General features: G+C 45.2%; 1 protein-coding gene across 1 annotated transcript in view; it reads left to right on the plus strand.

Annotated features, from left to right (window-relative positions):
* Positions 1-16,688, plus strand: part of IGSF9 (immunoglobulin superfamily member 9) — a 143,991-nt gene that overhangs the window by 58,368 nt on the left and 68,935 nt on the right. The window contains exons 5-12 of the mRNA XM_069728767.1: positions 3,674-3,825; positions 11,362-11,479; positions 11,561-11,702; positions 12,752-12,897; positions 12,988-13,130; positions 13,218-13,358; positions 13,437-13,553; positions 14,499-14,649. Coding sequence (XP_069584868.1) covers positions 3,674-3,825; positions 11,362-11,479; positions 11,561-11,702; positions 12,752-12,897; positions 12,988-13,130; positions 13,218-13,358; positions 13,437-13,553; positions 14,499-14,649 — 1,110 coding nt within the window. The remainder of the gene's footprint in view (positions 1-3,673; positions 3,826-11,361; positions 11,480-11,560; positions 11,703-12,751; positions 12,898-12,987; positions 13,131-13,217; positions 13,359-13,436; positions 13,554-14,498; positions 14,650-16,688) is intronic.

A 16,688-nucleotide genomic window follows, 5' to 3' on the forward strand; every position in this document is an offset into this window, starting at 1 on the left:
TAATTTGGAGGTGTGCTTTGGGTCATTGTCCTGTTGTAGGATGAAATTGGCTCCAATCAAGCGCTGTCCTCAGGGTATGGCATGGTATTGCAAAGTGGAGTGATAGCCTTCCTCATTCAATATCCCTTTTACCTTGTACAAATCTCCCACTTTACCAGCCCTAAAGCAACCCCAGGCCATCACATTGCCTCCACCATGCTTGACAGATGGCGTCAGGCACTCTTCCAGCATCTTTTCAGTTGTTCTGCGTCTCACAAATGTTCTTCTGTGTGATCTAAACACCTCAAACTTGGATTCGTCTGTCCAGAACACTTTTTTCCAATCTTCCTCTGTCCAATGTCTGTGTTCTTTTTCCCATATTAATCTTTTCCTTTTACTAGCCAGTCTCAGATATGGCTTTTTCTTTGCCACTCTGCCCTGAAGGCCAGCATCCCGGAGTCACCTCTTCACTGTAGACGTTGACACTGGCATTTTGCGTGTACTATTTAATGAAGCTGCCAGTTGAGGACCTGTGAGGCGTCGATTTCTCAAGCTACAGACTCTAATGTACTTGTCTTTTTGCTTAGTTGTGCAGCGGGGCCTCCCACTTCTCTTTCAACTCTGTTTTGAGCCTGTTTGTGCTCTCCTCTGAAGGGAGTAGTACACACCGTTGTAGGAAATCTTCAGTTTCTTGGCAATTTCTTGCATGGAATAGCCTTCATTTCTAAGAACAAGAATAGGCTGTCAAGTTTCACATGAAAGTTCTTTTTTTTCTTGCCATTTTGAGAGTTTAATGGAACCAACAAATGTAAAGCTCCAGATTCTCAACTAGATCAAAAGAAGGTCAGGTTTATAGGTTCTCTAATCAGCCAAACTGTTTTCAGCTGTGCTAACATACTTGCACAAGGGTTTTCAAGGGTATTCTAACCATCCATTAGCCTTCTTATGCAGTTAGCAAACACAAATACCATAAGAACATTGGAGTGATGGTTGTTGGAAATGGGCCTCTATACACCTATGAAGATATTGCATTACAAACCAGACGTTTGCATCTAGAATAGTCATTTACCACATTATCAATATATAGAGTGTATTTCTGAATCATTTAATATTGTCTTCAATGGTGTGCTTTTCTTTCAAAAATAAGGAAATTTCTAAGTGACCCTAAATGTTTGAACAGTAGTGTATATAATTATATACAGGAGATACTCGGGTTATATCAGTTGTACATATATACAGTAAAATATAAAAGTTTAGGCACCCCTGACCAAAATGACTGCTAATTGAAGAGTTAAGTAAGTTGAAGATGAAATGATCTATAAAAGGCCTAAATGTAGATGAAACATTTCCTTTGTATTTTAGGCAAGTATATGCCTATACACTTTTGGTATAACTATATACATATAGTATATATGTATTTGATATGATTATATACATATAGTCATCTTTTACATTTTAAAAATTACATAAAGGAACATGGACGGATGCAAAAGGCACCCTGCATGGTCCGTACCTAGTAGCACCTCATTTTGCAAGTACCACAGCTTGTAAATGCTTTTTGTAGCCAGGCAAGAGTCTTTCAATTCTTGTTTGAGGGATTTTCATCCATTCTTCCTTGGAGAATTCCTCCAGTTCTGTGAGATTCTTAGGTTGCCTTGCATGCTCTGCTATTTTGAGGTATAGCCACAGATTTTCAGTCATGTTTAGATCAGAGGACTGTGAGGGCCATTGTAAAATCTTTAGCTTGTGCCTTTTGAGGTCATCTATTGTGGATTTTGATATATGCTTGGGATCATTATCCATGTAGAAGCCATCCTCTTTCCAACTTCAGCTATTTTATATATGTTATGTTTGCATCAAGAATTTGTTAAAATTTAATTAAATCCATTCTTCCCTCTACCTGTGAAATGTTCCCAGTGCCATTGGCTGCAACACAACCCCAAAGCATGATTCATCCACCTCCATTCTTAGTGGTTGGGGAGATGTTCTATTCCTGAAGTTCTGTGTTTTTTTTCTCCACACATACCTTTGATCATTGTAGCCACACACTTCTATTGTAACCTCATCGGTCCACAGGACTTATTTCCAAAATGCACCAGGATTGTTTAGATGCTATTTGCATACTTCTGCCTCTGAATTGTATGGTGAGGATGCAGGAGAGGTTTTCTTTTGATGACTCTTACATGAAGGTTATATTTGTGCAGGTGTCTCTGAACAGTAGAACAATCTACCACAATTTCAGAGTCTGCTAAATCTTTCTGAAGGTCTTTTGAATACAAGCGGGGGTTCTGATTTGCCTCTCTAGTATTCCTACAAGCAGCTCTCACTGAAATTTTGCTTGGTCTTTCAAACCTTATTTTGACCGCCACTGTTCTTGTTAACTGCAATTTCTTAATTTTGCACTGAAGATCTTTGTATAGCCTTCTCCTGCTTTGTGTGCCACCACCATTTTCAGAGTGCTAGGCAGTTGTTTAGAAGAACCCATGGCTGCAATTTTTTGGCACAAGGTTAGAGGATACTCAGTTTTTATAAAGCTGGGAGATTTGCACCCCATGGTGTTTCCTGACGATGATAGTGAACAAGCCATAACCCTAGCAGGCTAATTAAGGTATGAAGATTTGGTCAAAGTTATCTGCGCACACAAATCTCCAAGGGTGCCCAAACTTTTGCATCGGCCCATTTTCCTTTTTGTAATCAGGAAAATGTAAAAAATGACTATCTATTTGCTTTCTTCCTAAAATACAAAGGAAACGTGTCCTCTTTGACTTTAGAGATCATTTCATCTTCAACTTGCTTAACTGTTCACAATAACAGTAATTTTGACCAGAGGTGCCCAAACTTTTACATCCCACTGTAATTATATACAGAAAATGCCCAGGTTATACCAGCTGTATGTACAGTGGCATGTAAAAAATGGCACGATTAAAGCATCACACATACCGAAGCAGTCACTGGAGTCAGAGGAGATGGTGGAAATCTTCAAAACATCAGCGACTTAACCCATTAGAATCTCAGACAAAAGGCCTTGATTGATGACATCACCCAGGCAACTTGTAAAGCCCAACTTGGAGCAAAGCAGAGGGCAGCAGCCATATGAGAAGGGAGCAGAGCTGCGCCAAAAGCCGAGAATGATGTATAACAAGAATTACACTCCTCAACATTGAAATTGCAACACCAAGAAAAAAAAAGTTGAGGGATTGTAGAAACAACAGGATTGAGGTGTGCAAATAATGAAAACAAAATTTTTGAAATATCTCAATTTAGTTATTATCGAGTATGAGCACCACATGCAGAAATCCCCGCACTTACAGCCTCCAATGCTATCAGTGAGGTTATTAATGGTTGTCGGAGGAAGGTTCTGCTGCTGAAAGCACTTCGGCAGATCATCACGATCTGCTGCTGGCAGCTGCTTCTGCAATTTCTGACCAATGATGTCCCAGATGTGCTCAATGAAATAAACGGGGTTTATGTAGGAAAGCTGGTTAACAACCAATATATATGGCCACCATGCAGGGGTGTCAGGCAAGGATTTATCACTACATAAATTAATAGATATGTTCATCCATAATTTTATGTAGGGTGTAAAAATGACGCTTTTAATACAGAGTGTCTATATAGCATCGCTCCAACGCAGCCTATTCACTGTCCTCTCCGCAATGCAAGATTTTAACATATTTCATTTTTTCTTTCACAGCCCCGCCTTCTTTTATTGAGACTCCACCCACATACGTAGAGGTTCGTATTGGAGACTCCTTGACTCTCACTTGTGTCGCCAACGGGAATCCGCAGCCGGTCATCTCCTGGAAGCAGAATAATGTGAAAATACCAAATGGAGACAAGATCCAGGCAAGTCAGGAGATTCACAAGGCGCTGAGTGTGGGAGAGAGGAGGCCCTGCCCTGCTTATTTCTACATGTAGTTTTAGGAGTTTGCCTTACTGCTCTTAATTAAGGTGCTGAGCGTGGGCATTAGCAACTATCAGCTCCGCCCATGCCTATCTGGATCTTCATTTAGCTTTGAGTACAACATGCCTTACTCCTATTAATAAATGTGCTGAGTGTTGGGCGTAGCAGTTGTCCGAGCTCCGCCCATGCTTAGCTAGGGCTACATTTATCTTTGAGTACAACATGCCTTACTCCTGTTAATAAATGTGCTGAGTGTGGGGAGTAGCAGTTGTCCGAGCTCCGCCCATGCTTAGCTAGGGCTACATTTATCTTTGAGTACAACATGCCTTACTCCTGTTAATAAATGTGCTGAGTGTGGGGAGTAGCAGTTGTCAGAGCTCCGCCTATACTTAGCTAGGACTACATTTATCTTTGAGTACAACATGCCTTACTCCTGTTAATAAATGTGCTGAGTGTGGGGAGTAGCAGTTGTCAGAGCTCCGCCCATACTTAGCTAGGACTACATTTATCTTTGAGTACAACATGCCTTACTCCTGTTAATAAATGTTCTGAGTGTGGGGAGTAGCAGTTGTCAGAGCTCCGCCCATGCTTAGCTAGGACTACATTTATCTTTGAGTACAACATGCCTTACTCCTGTTAATAAATGTGCTGAGTGTGGGGAGTAGCAGTTGTCCGAGCTCCGCCCATACTTAGCTAGGACTACATTTATCTTTGAGTACAACATGCCTTACTCCTGTTAATAAATGTGCTGAGTGTGGGGAGTAGCAGTTGTCAGAGCTCCGCCCATACTTAGCTAGGACTACATTTAGCTTTGAGTACAACATGCCTTACTCCTGTTAATAAATGTGCTGAGTGTGGGGAGTAGCAGTTGTCAGAGCTCCGCCCATACTTAGCTAGGACTACATTTATCTTTGAGTACAACATGCCTTACTCCTGTTAATAAATGTGCTGAGTGTGGGGAGTAGCAGTTGTCCGAGCTCCGCCCATGCTTAGCTAGGGCTACATTTAACTTTGAGTACAACATGCCTTACTCCTGTTAATAAATGTGCTGAGTGTGGGGCGAAGCAGTTGTCAGAGCTCCGCCCATGCTTAGCTAGGACTACATTTATCTTTGAGTACAACATGCCTTACTCCTGTTAATAAATGTGCTGAGTGTGGGGAGTAGCAGTTGTCAGAGCTCCGCCCATACTTAGCTAGGACTACATTTAGCTTTGAGTACAACATGCCTTACTCCTGTTAATAAATGTGCTGAGTGTGGGGAGTAGCAGTTGTCCGAGCTCCGCCCATACTTAGCTAGGACTACATTTATCTTTGAGTACAACATGCCTTACTCCTGTTAATAAATGTGCTGAGTGTGGGGAGTAGCAGTTGTCCGAGCTCCGCCCATGCTTAGCTAGGGCTACATTTATCTTTGAGTACAACATGCCTTACTCCTGTTAATAAATGTGCTGAGTGTGGGGCGAAGCAGTTGTCAGAGCTCCGCCCATGCTTAGCTAGGACTACATTTATCTTTGAGTACAACATGCCTTACTCCTGTTAATAAATGTGCTGAGTGTGGGGAGTAGCAGTTGTCAGAGCTCCGCCCATACTTAGCTAGGACTACATTTAGCTTTGAGTACAACATGCCTTACTCCTGTTAATAAATGTGCTGAGTGTGGGGAGTAGCAGTTGTCAGAGCTCCGCCCATACTTAGCTAGGACTACATTTATCTTTGAGTACAACATGCCTTACTCCTGTTAATAAATGTGCTGAGTGTGGGGAGTAGCAGTTGTCCGAGCTCCGCCCATGCTTAGCTAGGGCTACATTTATCTTTGAGTACAACATGCCTTACTCCTGTTAATAAATGTGCTGAGTGTGGGGCGAAGCAGTTGTCAGAGCTCCGCCCATGCTTAGCTAGGACTACATTTAGCTTTGAGTTTGACACGCCATACTGGTGATGAGCGTGGGAGGGAGCAGTTATCAAAGCTCTGCCCATGCATAGTTAGATCTACATGTAGTTTTATGAGTTCGACAGGCCTTACTGCTATTAATAAATGTGCCGTGGGAGGGAGCTTTTGTAGGAGGTCTGCCTCTGCTTTATTAGGTCTTCATGTGGTTTTAGGAGTATCACATGCTTTAATGTTGTTAATGTGCTTAGCTTTGGAGGGGACAGTGGTCAGGACACCACCCCTGCTTAGCTAGTGGGTGAGCCCTCTTTATTGGTATTAAATGTATGTGCACAACTGAAAATAAGGCACACATGATACAGCTTTCAGATCCAATCTCATATGCTGTAAAGTGGTTTTAGGGACATTTTTTCCTGACTTATCTTTTGTTTTTACCCTGTATCACATTAATACGTCGGTGGGAAGACATTGTGGTGACAGTGGCTTCCAGTAACTGGTACTGCAGGCCTGAAGCCATATGTACACAGCACACCCTTTCTGGCTTATACTGTGGTGGGATGGATTCACGCTGTAGACAGTAAACACTAATCTGTTGTTTTTGGAAGTCAGATGTGTGGTCCCAGTATCGCCCTGTTTACTCAGAGCCCGCATTGTCTTCCTCCCTTTTAACAATAGGTGACTGGGGTGCATTATACTGAGGATGGTGGAAGCTGCTGTGTGTATGTCACCAGCGCCCTCTAGTCTTGACTGCTGGTAACTGCACTTGTTTTATAGTGCATAGTCAGCCTTTAGTGTTCACCAGACACTTTAATTAAAGGGAAACTTCACCATTTGATTTAAGACTGAGGGTATGTGCACACGTTCAAGATTGTTGTTTTTTTTTTTTGCGATAAAAACGCATAAAAAAGCGCATAAAAAGCGCATACATATGCATCTTACCTGGTACGTTTTGAACTGTCTGCTAACCTGGAATACCCAGTGCACCCCTGAATCCATGCACCTCTCTCTCCCCCTATTCTCCGTGGCCCGCTGCTCCTTTTTTTTTTCTTTTTTCCTGACTTTAATTCAATGATTCATACTTCTAATTTACTGCATGCTGATTGATATATCTATGCTTTTCACACCTAGCACTCTCCTCCTATCCTATCTTTCTTCAGCTTTGATGGCAGCCAAATGTTCATTTAACTGCAATCCACTAATTGTCCCCTGCTGTGGACCGTCCTCCACCTCCTTCCTCCTCCCCCCCTCCCTCACTCCCTCACCTGGCTTCATTTCTTGGACACTCGAATGATATAAGTTGAATGGTGTTGGTCAGACTTGACTTTAGTCAGGTGTGACATCATTTCAAGTGACATCTTTAAGTGTATCGTCAGAAATATGCCAGAAATAGTCCAGGAATCGGCCAGATGGTAAGGCTAGGTTCACATTGCGTTCATTGACTACTTTAAACGGATTACGTTACACCGCGGCATAACGCGGTGTAACGTAGTCCGTTAACGCCACCATTGAATGCAATGGCGAACGCATCGCTAGGGCACGCCCACAATGGGCGTGCGCTAGCGATGTGCCATCATTTGAGTGACGGACCCGAGACGCTGGCTGCAGCGTTTCCGGGTCCGTCACTGCTAGCGCAGATGGAGCTAGCAGATGCTCCATCTTCGCTAGCGTGATGTAGCGCAGGCACTTACGCTAGCAGCAACCCGTTAGCGTATGTGCTGAACGGGCTGCTGCTAACGCAATGTGAACCTAGCCTAAGACTAATCACTGTATCCTAATTTTAATTGCATCTTTCTTACCCCGCTATTTAACCATACTCACATTTGCCAACACTATTTTCACTCCACTAATCCTCACCCCTATCCTTCTCACACTATGGGAAACTATCGCCATCCCTCTCACTTAAAACCTGTGCCGCTGACTCCCACCCTCCTGCTTCCTCTCTCTGGGGTACTTTGGAATGCCCGCTCCGTCTGCAACAAGCTCCACATGGTCCATGATCTCTTCACTTCCCGCAACCTTTCCTTCCTGGCCCTCACTGAGACCTGGCTGACGCCCCCTGACACGGCCTCCCCTGCTGCACTGAGTTACGGTGGCCTCCACTTTACCCACACTCCTCGCTCTGGCAACAGACATGGCGGAGAAGTGGGTTTACTTCTTTCCAAAAACTGCTACTTCAACCCTATCCAACCCCCACCCTCCCTTAACCTCCCTTCTTTCGAGGTTCACTCTGTCCGTATCTACTCTCCCTCCAATCTCCAAATGGCTGTCATATACCGACCACCGGGCTCAGCCACTGCCTTCATTGACCAATTCTCCACCTGGCTTCTTCACTCTCTCTCTGCTGACATCCCCACCATCATAATGGGTGACTTTAATATCCCTACTGACACCTGCCAGCCGGCAGCCTCAAAGCTCCTGGCCCTTACCTCATCCTTTGGACTCACTCAGTGGTCCTCCACAGCCACCCATACAGACGGACATACACCAGACCTCATCTTCACCCGCCTCTGTTCCTTATCTAATCTCACAACCTATCCCTTCCCCCTATCTGACCACCATCTACTCACCTTCTCATCCTTGTCCTCCTCACCTGCCCCCCATGCCCAGCCAGTACCACATTCTCGCAGAAACCTTGCACACCTAGACATTCACAGACTCTCAGACTCTCTTCTACCCCTGTCCTCCATATCTTCACTCCATGACACGGATAGCGCCACCACTTTCAATAACTCCACCCTCACATCAGCCATAGACTCAGTCGCCCCTCTCATGCATGGCAAAGTGCGACAAATCAATAGGCAACCCTGGCATAACAACCTCACCAAAAACTCCGACAAGCATCCAGGGTCGCTGAGCGGCATTGGAAAAAAACACGCCTGCCTGACAACTTCACCGCCTTCAAACAAGCTACACTTGCCTTCAAACTAGCCCTCACTTCTGCTAAACAGACCTATTTCACTAACCTTGTATCTTCACTATCCTACAACCCAAAACAACTGTTCAGCACATTTAACTCTCTCCTCCGCCCACCACTGCCACCTCCAACTCCCCTAATCTCTTCTGAGGACTTTGCCACTTACTTCAAAAACAAGATCGACCAAACAAGGCAAACCTTTACTTTTCCACCACCCCAACCACTCCATATACCAGATCTCTGCCCTTCCCCAATAACTTCCCTCTCCAACATCACTGAAGGAAAACTTACTCGCCTCCTTTCCAAATCACACCTCACCATCTGTGCACTTGACCCCATCCCTTCCCACTTGCTCCCCAACCTCACTAACATGCTCATTCCAGCCCTAACCCATCTCTTCAACCTATCGCTATCTTCTGGTACTTTCCCCTCTGCCTTCAAACATGCCACCATCATACCCATCCTCAAAAAAGCTAACCTTGACCCAACCGCTATGCCCAGCTATCGCCCCATATCACTGCTCCCGTTTTGCTTCCAAACTCCTTGAGCAGCATGTCCATACTCAACTTTCCTCCCACCTCTCATCTAACTCTCTCCTTGACAACCTCCAATCTGTCTTCTGCCCCCACCACTCCACCGAAACTGCTCTGACCAAAATTACTAATGACTTACTCACAGCCAAAGCTAACAGACAGTTATCCATCCTCCTCCTTCTCGATCTGTCCTCGGCTTTCGACACAGTCGACCACCACCTACTGCTACAGATCCTTTCTTCCCTCGGCATCAAAGGCCTTGCCCTGTCCTGGATTGCCTCATACCTTTCCGACCGCACATTTAATGTTTCTCACTCCCACACTACCTCCTCATCCCGCCCTCTCTCTGTTGGAGTCCCTCAACAGGGCCCCTACTTTTTTCCATCTATACTCTTGGCCTAGGACAACTCATAAAGTCCCTCGGCTTCCAGTACCACCTGTATGCGGACGACACTCAGATCTACTTCTCTGGCTCAGATGTCACCTCTCTTCTGTCCAGAATCCCTGAGTGTCTGTCAGACATATCCTCCTTCTTCACCTCTCGCTTCCTAAAACTCAATGTAGACAAAACCGAACTCATCATCTTTCCCCCATCTCACGTATCCCCCCTACCTGAACTATCTATTATAGTAAACGGCATCACGCTCTCTCCCGCACCTGAAATCCGCTGCCTTGGGGTAACTCTCGATTCTGCCCTGTCCTTCAAACCGCATGTTCAAACCCTTGCCACCTCCTGTCGCCTCCAACTCAAAAATATTGCCAGAATCCATCCCTTCCTCAGCCCACAATCTACTAAAACTCTTTTGCATGCCCTCATCATCTCCCGCCTCGATTACTGCAACACCCTGCTCTGTGGCCTCCCCGCTAACTCTCTTGCACCACTCCAGTCTGTCCTCAACTCTGCTGATCGGCTAATCCACCTCTCTCCTCGCTACTCCCCTGCTTCACCCCTCTGCAAATCCCTCCACTGGCTCCCAATTCCCCAACGAATCCAGTTCAAACTACTAACACTGATTTACAAAGCCATCCACAACCTGTCCCCTCCCTATATCTCTGAACTAATCTCCCACTATCTTCCCTCACGTAATCTTCGATCCTCCCAAGACGTCCTTCTCTCCTCCACACTTATTCGTTCCTCACACAACCGTTTCCAAGATTTGTCCCGAATATCCCCCATCCTCTGGAATTCCACACCTCAACACGTCCGATTATCCACCACCCTCGGATCCTTCAGACGGAACCTGAAAACCCATCTCTTCAGGAAAGCCTACAGCCTGCAATAACCATTCTACCACCACGTCACCGACGGCCCGAGCTGCCGCCATGTCACCGACCGCCCGAGCTGCCGCCACGTCACCGACCGCCCGAGCTGCCGCCATGTCACCGACCACCCGAGCTGCCGCCACGTCACCGACCGCCCGAGCTGCCTCCACGTCACCGACCTCCCGAGCTGCCGCCACGTCACCGACCACCAGAGCTGCCGCCACGTCACCGACCACCCGAGCTGCCGCCACGACCACCTGAGCTGCTGCCACGACCACCCGAGCTGCCACCTCACCACCACCAGTCCTGCAGCACACCAACCTCCTGTCTCTTCCACACTATCCTGAAGAATGTAAGTCCGCAAGGACAGGGTCCTCTCCCCTCTGTACCAGTCTGTCACTGTAAATTTGTTTACTGTTAACGATATCTATAACCCTGTATGTAACCCCCTTCTCATGTACAGCACCATGGAATTAATGGTGCTATATAAATAAATAATAATAATAATCCTATCATTTAGAATGCATTCCGCAATTTTTGTGCACATGATGCGTTTTTTTCCGTGGAAAAAACGCATCGCGGTAAAAAAAAGGAGCATGTTCATTAATTTTGCGGATTTTTTGCGTTTTTCCCGCTATTTAATGCATTGGGAAAGCTCCGGAAAAAAAACGCGAAAAAAATGCTTAAAAAATTCGCAAAAAAAACGCATGTGGATTTCTAGCAAAAATGTCCGGTTTTTGTCAGGAAATTTCTGCAAGAAATCCTGAACGTGTGCACATACCCTGAAAATAGGACATTATATTGTAGACTTGTTGATTATGGATTGATGCACTATGTTTCTTTTCTGATTTTTCCATTTTATCTCCCTCTTGATGCATGTAGGTTAATAATGGATCACTACGAATAGTCGGGGTGCAGCGCTCCCATGCCGGTGCCTACACATGTTATGCTGTTAGTGAAGAGGGCGAGGTGACCCACACCAGCCGTGTCCTGGTCCAAGGTATTAAGTGACCCTACGTAATATGGAAAGTGAGAAGACCCCTAGAAATGTTTTGTGGTCATTCCTGTATTTTCTGTGCAGGCCCGCCCATCATCGTCGTCCCTCCAGAAAACATCACCGTGAACGTTTCCCAAGACGCCTTTCTGACCTGCCAGGCTGAGGCCTACCCCGCCAACCTCACATACAGTTGGTTCCACGGAAACAGTAACGTCTATCTGCTCAGGTGAGATGTGTGATACTAAATACAGATGCCACTGATGCATATCAATACGGCCTATTCTTAGGGAAACACCCTATACTGGACATAAGAAATAACTGGGAACAACTCCACTATACAATAAATCCTACAAAGAAACTACGGAGTATCAAAGAACCCAAACGTAACAGTCTAAAAAATTAACAAATTTTATTAAATATCATAATCAAAAAAATAATAACAGACATAACATACAAGGGACACGTCTAGTACATGTACGGCAGACAACTACCACTGCAAGTAACACCTCGGGTATCGAAAGGGCAGTAACTAGAGATGGCATATAGGAAGCATATTTAATCCATAATAAATGTATAAATAAAGTGCATAGTGCTCTTAAAGGACCTCTATATACCTCCTACCTCCAAAAACATTAATGCAGATCAGACCTAAAGTAGGTAAATGTAAGAATAACCGCAGCTCTGCCCATCTTACCCGAAAAAAGGTGGTGCCAGTGTGTGTCCGGCGGCCCCGACGCGCGTTTCGCGTGGGCTTCCTCGGGGGGTAAGATGGGCAGAGCTGTGGTTATTCTTACATTTACCTACTTTAGGTCTGATCTGCATTAATGTTTTTGGAGGTAGGAGGTATATAGAGGTCCTTTAAGAGCACTATGCACTTTATTTATACATTTATTATGGATTAAATATGCTTCCCATATGCCATCTCTACTTACTGCCCTTTCGATACCCGAGGTGTTACTTGCAGTGGTAGTTGTCTGCCGTACATGTACTAGACGTGTCCCTTGTATGCTATGTCTGTTATTATTTTTTTGATTATGATATTTAATAAAATTTGTTAATTTTTTAGACTGTTACGTTTGGGTTCTTTGATACTCCGTAGTTTCTTTGTAGGATTTATTGAGATGTGTGATACTGTCTGTATCTAAGCCCATCATGTGTGATACTAATTGCTGCAGCTAATATTATGTGTGTGCTAGTCTCCCCATCATGTGCAGGTTCTGGTTGTCCCTTACATGCTGTAGACCCTCCCTTACATCCTCCTTTTGTTACTTTCAGCAGCCTCCAGTCGCGGGTTCGCATCTTGGTGGACGGAAGTTTTCTGCTACATCAGGTCACCCCAGATGATTCTGGGAAATACACCTGTGTCCCAAGTAACGGGATGTGGAAGTCACCGTCTGCCTCCGCCTACCTAACTGTGCTACGTATGTACTGGCTCCCTGACACCACGACATGGACACTGTAATCTCTACATTGGTTAGGCTTGGTTTGTTATATCACCATTTTCTTCTTAGATCCCGCCTATGTGACTGACATGCCGCCAGAAACTTTCCTGCCCATCGGAATGATGGGTGTGATCCGCTGCCCCGCCAGAGCCAACCCACCATTGTTATTTGTCAACTGGACCAAGAATGGGATTCCTCTAGATTTTGACAAGGTATAAACTATCTGATGTATCAACATCATTAGGCACATCTGACATCTGACACCCTCTCAGATATGATATGAAGGCTCTCTTTCCTAGTTTCCTGGGTGGTATTTACAAGAGGATGGCTCTATCGTGGTGGCCATGGGTAATGACGATGCTCCTGGCACATACACATGTACCCCATATAACAGCTATGGTACAACCGGCAAGTCGCTGCCCACCATAGTCATTTTAAAGGTACAGTATACCGCCAGGCAGTGTACACTGTCACTGTATGGATCCATTTCTTTGTCTAATGGTTTGTCTTCTCACTAGGATCCTCCATCATTCATTGAGTTCCCGAAGGACGAATATTTCCAGGATGTTGGGAGAGAGCTGATCGTTCCTTGCTCGGCAACTGGAGACCCTCTCCCGATGATCAGCTGGACTAAGGTGAGACTGGGATACAATTAATTTTTATTTATTTTATTTAAAGGGAACCTGTCACCAGGTTTGGCCGATATGAGATATGGCCACCGCCTTTCAGAGCTGGTATACAGGATTGTATAATGCTGTATATCTGCCCTCAACCCTACCTGTAAGACTGTGGGGCGGTCCTGTCTGAGGGGTGTCTTGCGATGCCGTCCTCCTTCTTGCTTCGTGTGGATGACTTATCCCTACGAAATCCATGCTGTCTCCTCGGCATCACGCTCCTTCACAGGCGTACTTCTCTGCCCTGTTGAGGACAGAACAAAGTACTGCAGTGCACAGGTGCTGGGCCTCTCTGACCTTTCCCAGTGCCTGCACAGTGCCTTACTTTGCTCTGCCCTCAGCAGGACAGAGAAGTACGCCTGTGAAGGAGAGCGATGGCGGGAGCCTGTATGGATGACGTTGTCCCTACGTCATCCACACAAAGCATAATGGAGGACGGCATCACAAGAAGAGGGGAGGCGCCGGACCAAGAACATTCACACCCCTCCGACCAGACCGCCCTGCAGGTGAGTATAATAAAAGTTCTTTTTTTTCACTCGCAGGTCGGGTTGGGGACCGATATACAGCATTATAGAATGCTGTATACCATCCCTGAAAGGTGGTGGCCCTATCCCATATGAGCCAAACCTGGTGACAGGTTCCCTTTACGCATTCGCCCCCACTCTTCTCCTAGTTTGCGAGCTGTGTAGCTAGGTTTGTACACTTCCTAAGTTGCAGTTCTCTTGTAGCCTGCAGTAGGTTTTCCACCTGGTTTTCCTTGTACTTTGCCCTCTGCCTGTAAAAGTCTCCATGGCCGTGATTGAAAAACCTCCTTAGTGCAGACCTTTACACCACTCGTGTTTCTTTTATGGTGGAAATAGTGTTTTTGGCTTCTCCGCTGTATATTGGACTCATTTTGTTCTGCAGCTGGGGATACCTGGAAAAAGCATTGCTCAAACGGACATAAATGGCAGCTTGGTGTTTCGGCCACTCACCAAAGAGGAACATGGCGATTGGGAGTGCACTGCAGCCAACGATGTGGCAAGCATCAGTACACGCACCACCATCTTTGTTTTGGGTAAGTTATCTATGCATCCGACAGGCAAATACGTCTTAGGCTGAAAAATGATGGACATATTTGGAAAGTGAGGATGTTCATTTGGAAATTTACTTTGCAAAATTATTTGTTTTCTGCAGCTAAAATTAAAAAAAAAAAAAAAAAAAACCGCAACATATTTAAAATGCAGCACTTGTCACAATTCCACCTCTCACTGTGTCCTAGGGAGCATGCAGACTATCCTCATGCTAATCAGCGATAGTCCAGCCTCCCAAACGGGCAGGGGCATGCTGGGTTATTCCCATGCAAATTTAACATTGCCTAGCAGCCCAATCACAGGCTGGGCCAGCTGGGTTTCCTCCGGGTGTCAACCTTTCAGTGCTATTTAGCTGGCTGACAATGATTTGACCATTGCCAGTCGTAGCTTTGCTTGGTGGAGTGTGTGCCTTGTGCTTCAGTATTCTGCTGTTCTGACCTCTTGCTGCCTCATCTCGGACCTTTGCCTTTGACTATTCGTTTGCCTAGCCCCGCCCCTTTGTATCGATCTGCAAAGTTTTGGACTGCTCACTATGGACTGTGACCTGTTCTCTCTTTTGTGTTGCCCATCTGCTTTTGACATACACTCTTCGTATTTCACCCCGGACTCCTTGACTCCCCTGCTTATGGCTTGTCCATGAGAAGTGACAATAGCTAGTGTCACAGTGGCCTCACAGCTTGTCTGTGAGAAGTGACGAAAACCAGTGCCACAGCATTGTAAAGGCTACATATAAATAAACATATGTATGTATTGAAGTGAGTTGGTCTATGGCAGCTGTGCTCTGCATAGGAAGTGGCTGAAATAACAATAGCTCTCAGTACAGTCATGGCCAAAAGTATTGACACCCCTGCAATTCTGTCAGATAATACTCATTTTCTTCCTGAAAATGATTGCAAACACAAATTATTTGGTATTATTATCTTCATTTAATCTGTCTTAAATGAAATAACACAAAAAGAATTGTGCTAAAGCCAAATTGGATATAATTCCACACCAAACATAAAAAAGGGGGTGGACAAAGGTATTGGCACTGTTCGAAAAATCATGTGATGCTTCTCTAATTTGTGTAATTAACAGCACCTGTAGCTTACCTGTGGCACCTAACAGGTGTTGGCAATAACTAAATCACACTTGCAGCCAGTTGACATGGATTAAAGTTGACTCAACCTCTGTCCTGTGTCCTTGTGTGTACCACATTGAACATGGAGAAAAGAAAGAAGACCAAAGAACTGTCTGAGGACTTGAGAAACCAAATTGTGAGGAAGCATGAGCAATCTCAAGGCTACAAGTCCATCTCCAAAGACCTGAATGTTCCTGTGTCTACCGTGCATAGTGTCATCAAGAAGTTTAAAGCCCATGGCACTGTGGCTAACCTCCCTAGATGTGGACGGAAAAGAAAAATTGACAAGAGATTTCAACGCAAGATTGTGCGGATGTTGGATAAAGAACCTCAACTAACATCCAAACAAGTTCAAGCTGCCCTGCAGTCCGAGGGTACAACAGTGTCAACCTGTACTATCCGTCGGCATCTGAATGAAAAGGGGCTGTATGGTAGGAGACCCAGGAAGACCAAAACTTCTTACCCCGAGACATAAAAAAGCCAGGCTGGAGTTTGCCAAAACTTACCTGAAAAAGCCTAAAATGTTTTGGATGAATGTTCTCTGGTCAGATGAGACAAAAGTAGAGCTTTTTGGGCAAAGGCATCAACATAGAGTTTACAGGAGAAAAAAAGAGGCATTCAAAGAAAAGAACACGGTCCCTACAGCCAAACATGGCGGAGGTTCCCTGATATTTTGGGGTTGCTTTGCTGCCTCTGGCACTGGACTGCTTGACCGTGTGCATGGCATTATGAAGTCTGAAGACTACCAACAAATTTTGCAGCATAATGTAGGGCCCAGTGTGAGAAAGCTGGGTCTCCCTCAGAGGTCATGGGTCTCCCAGCAGGACAATGACCAAAAACACACTTCAAAAAGCACTAGAAAATGGTTTGAGAGAAAGCACTGGAGACTTCTAAGGTGGCCAG

This window comes from Ranitomeya imitator, chromosome 1, assembly GCF_032444005.1.
Source record: "Ranitomeya imitator isolate aRanImi1 chromosome 1, aRanImi1.pri, whole genome shotgun sequence".
NCBI classification, from domain to species: domain Eukaryota; kingdom Metazoa; phylum Chordata; class Amphibia; order Anura; family Dendrobatidae; genus Ranitomeya; species Ranitomeya imitator.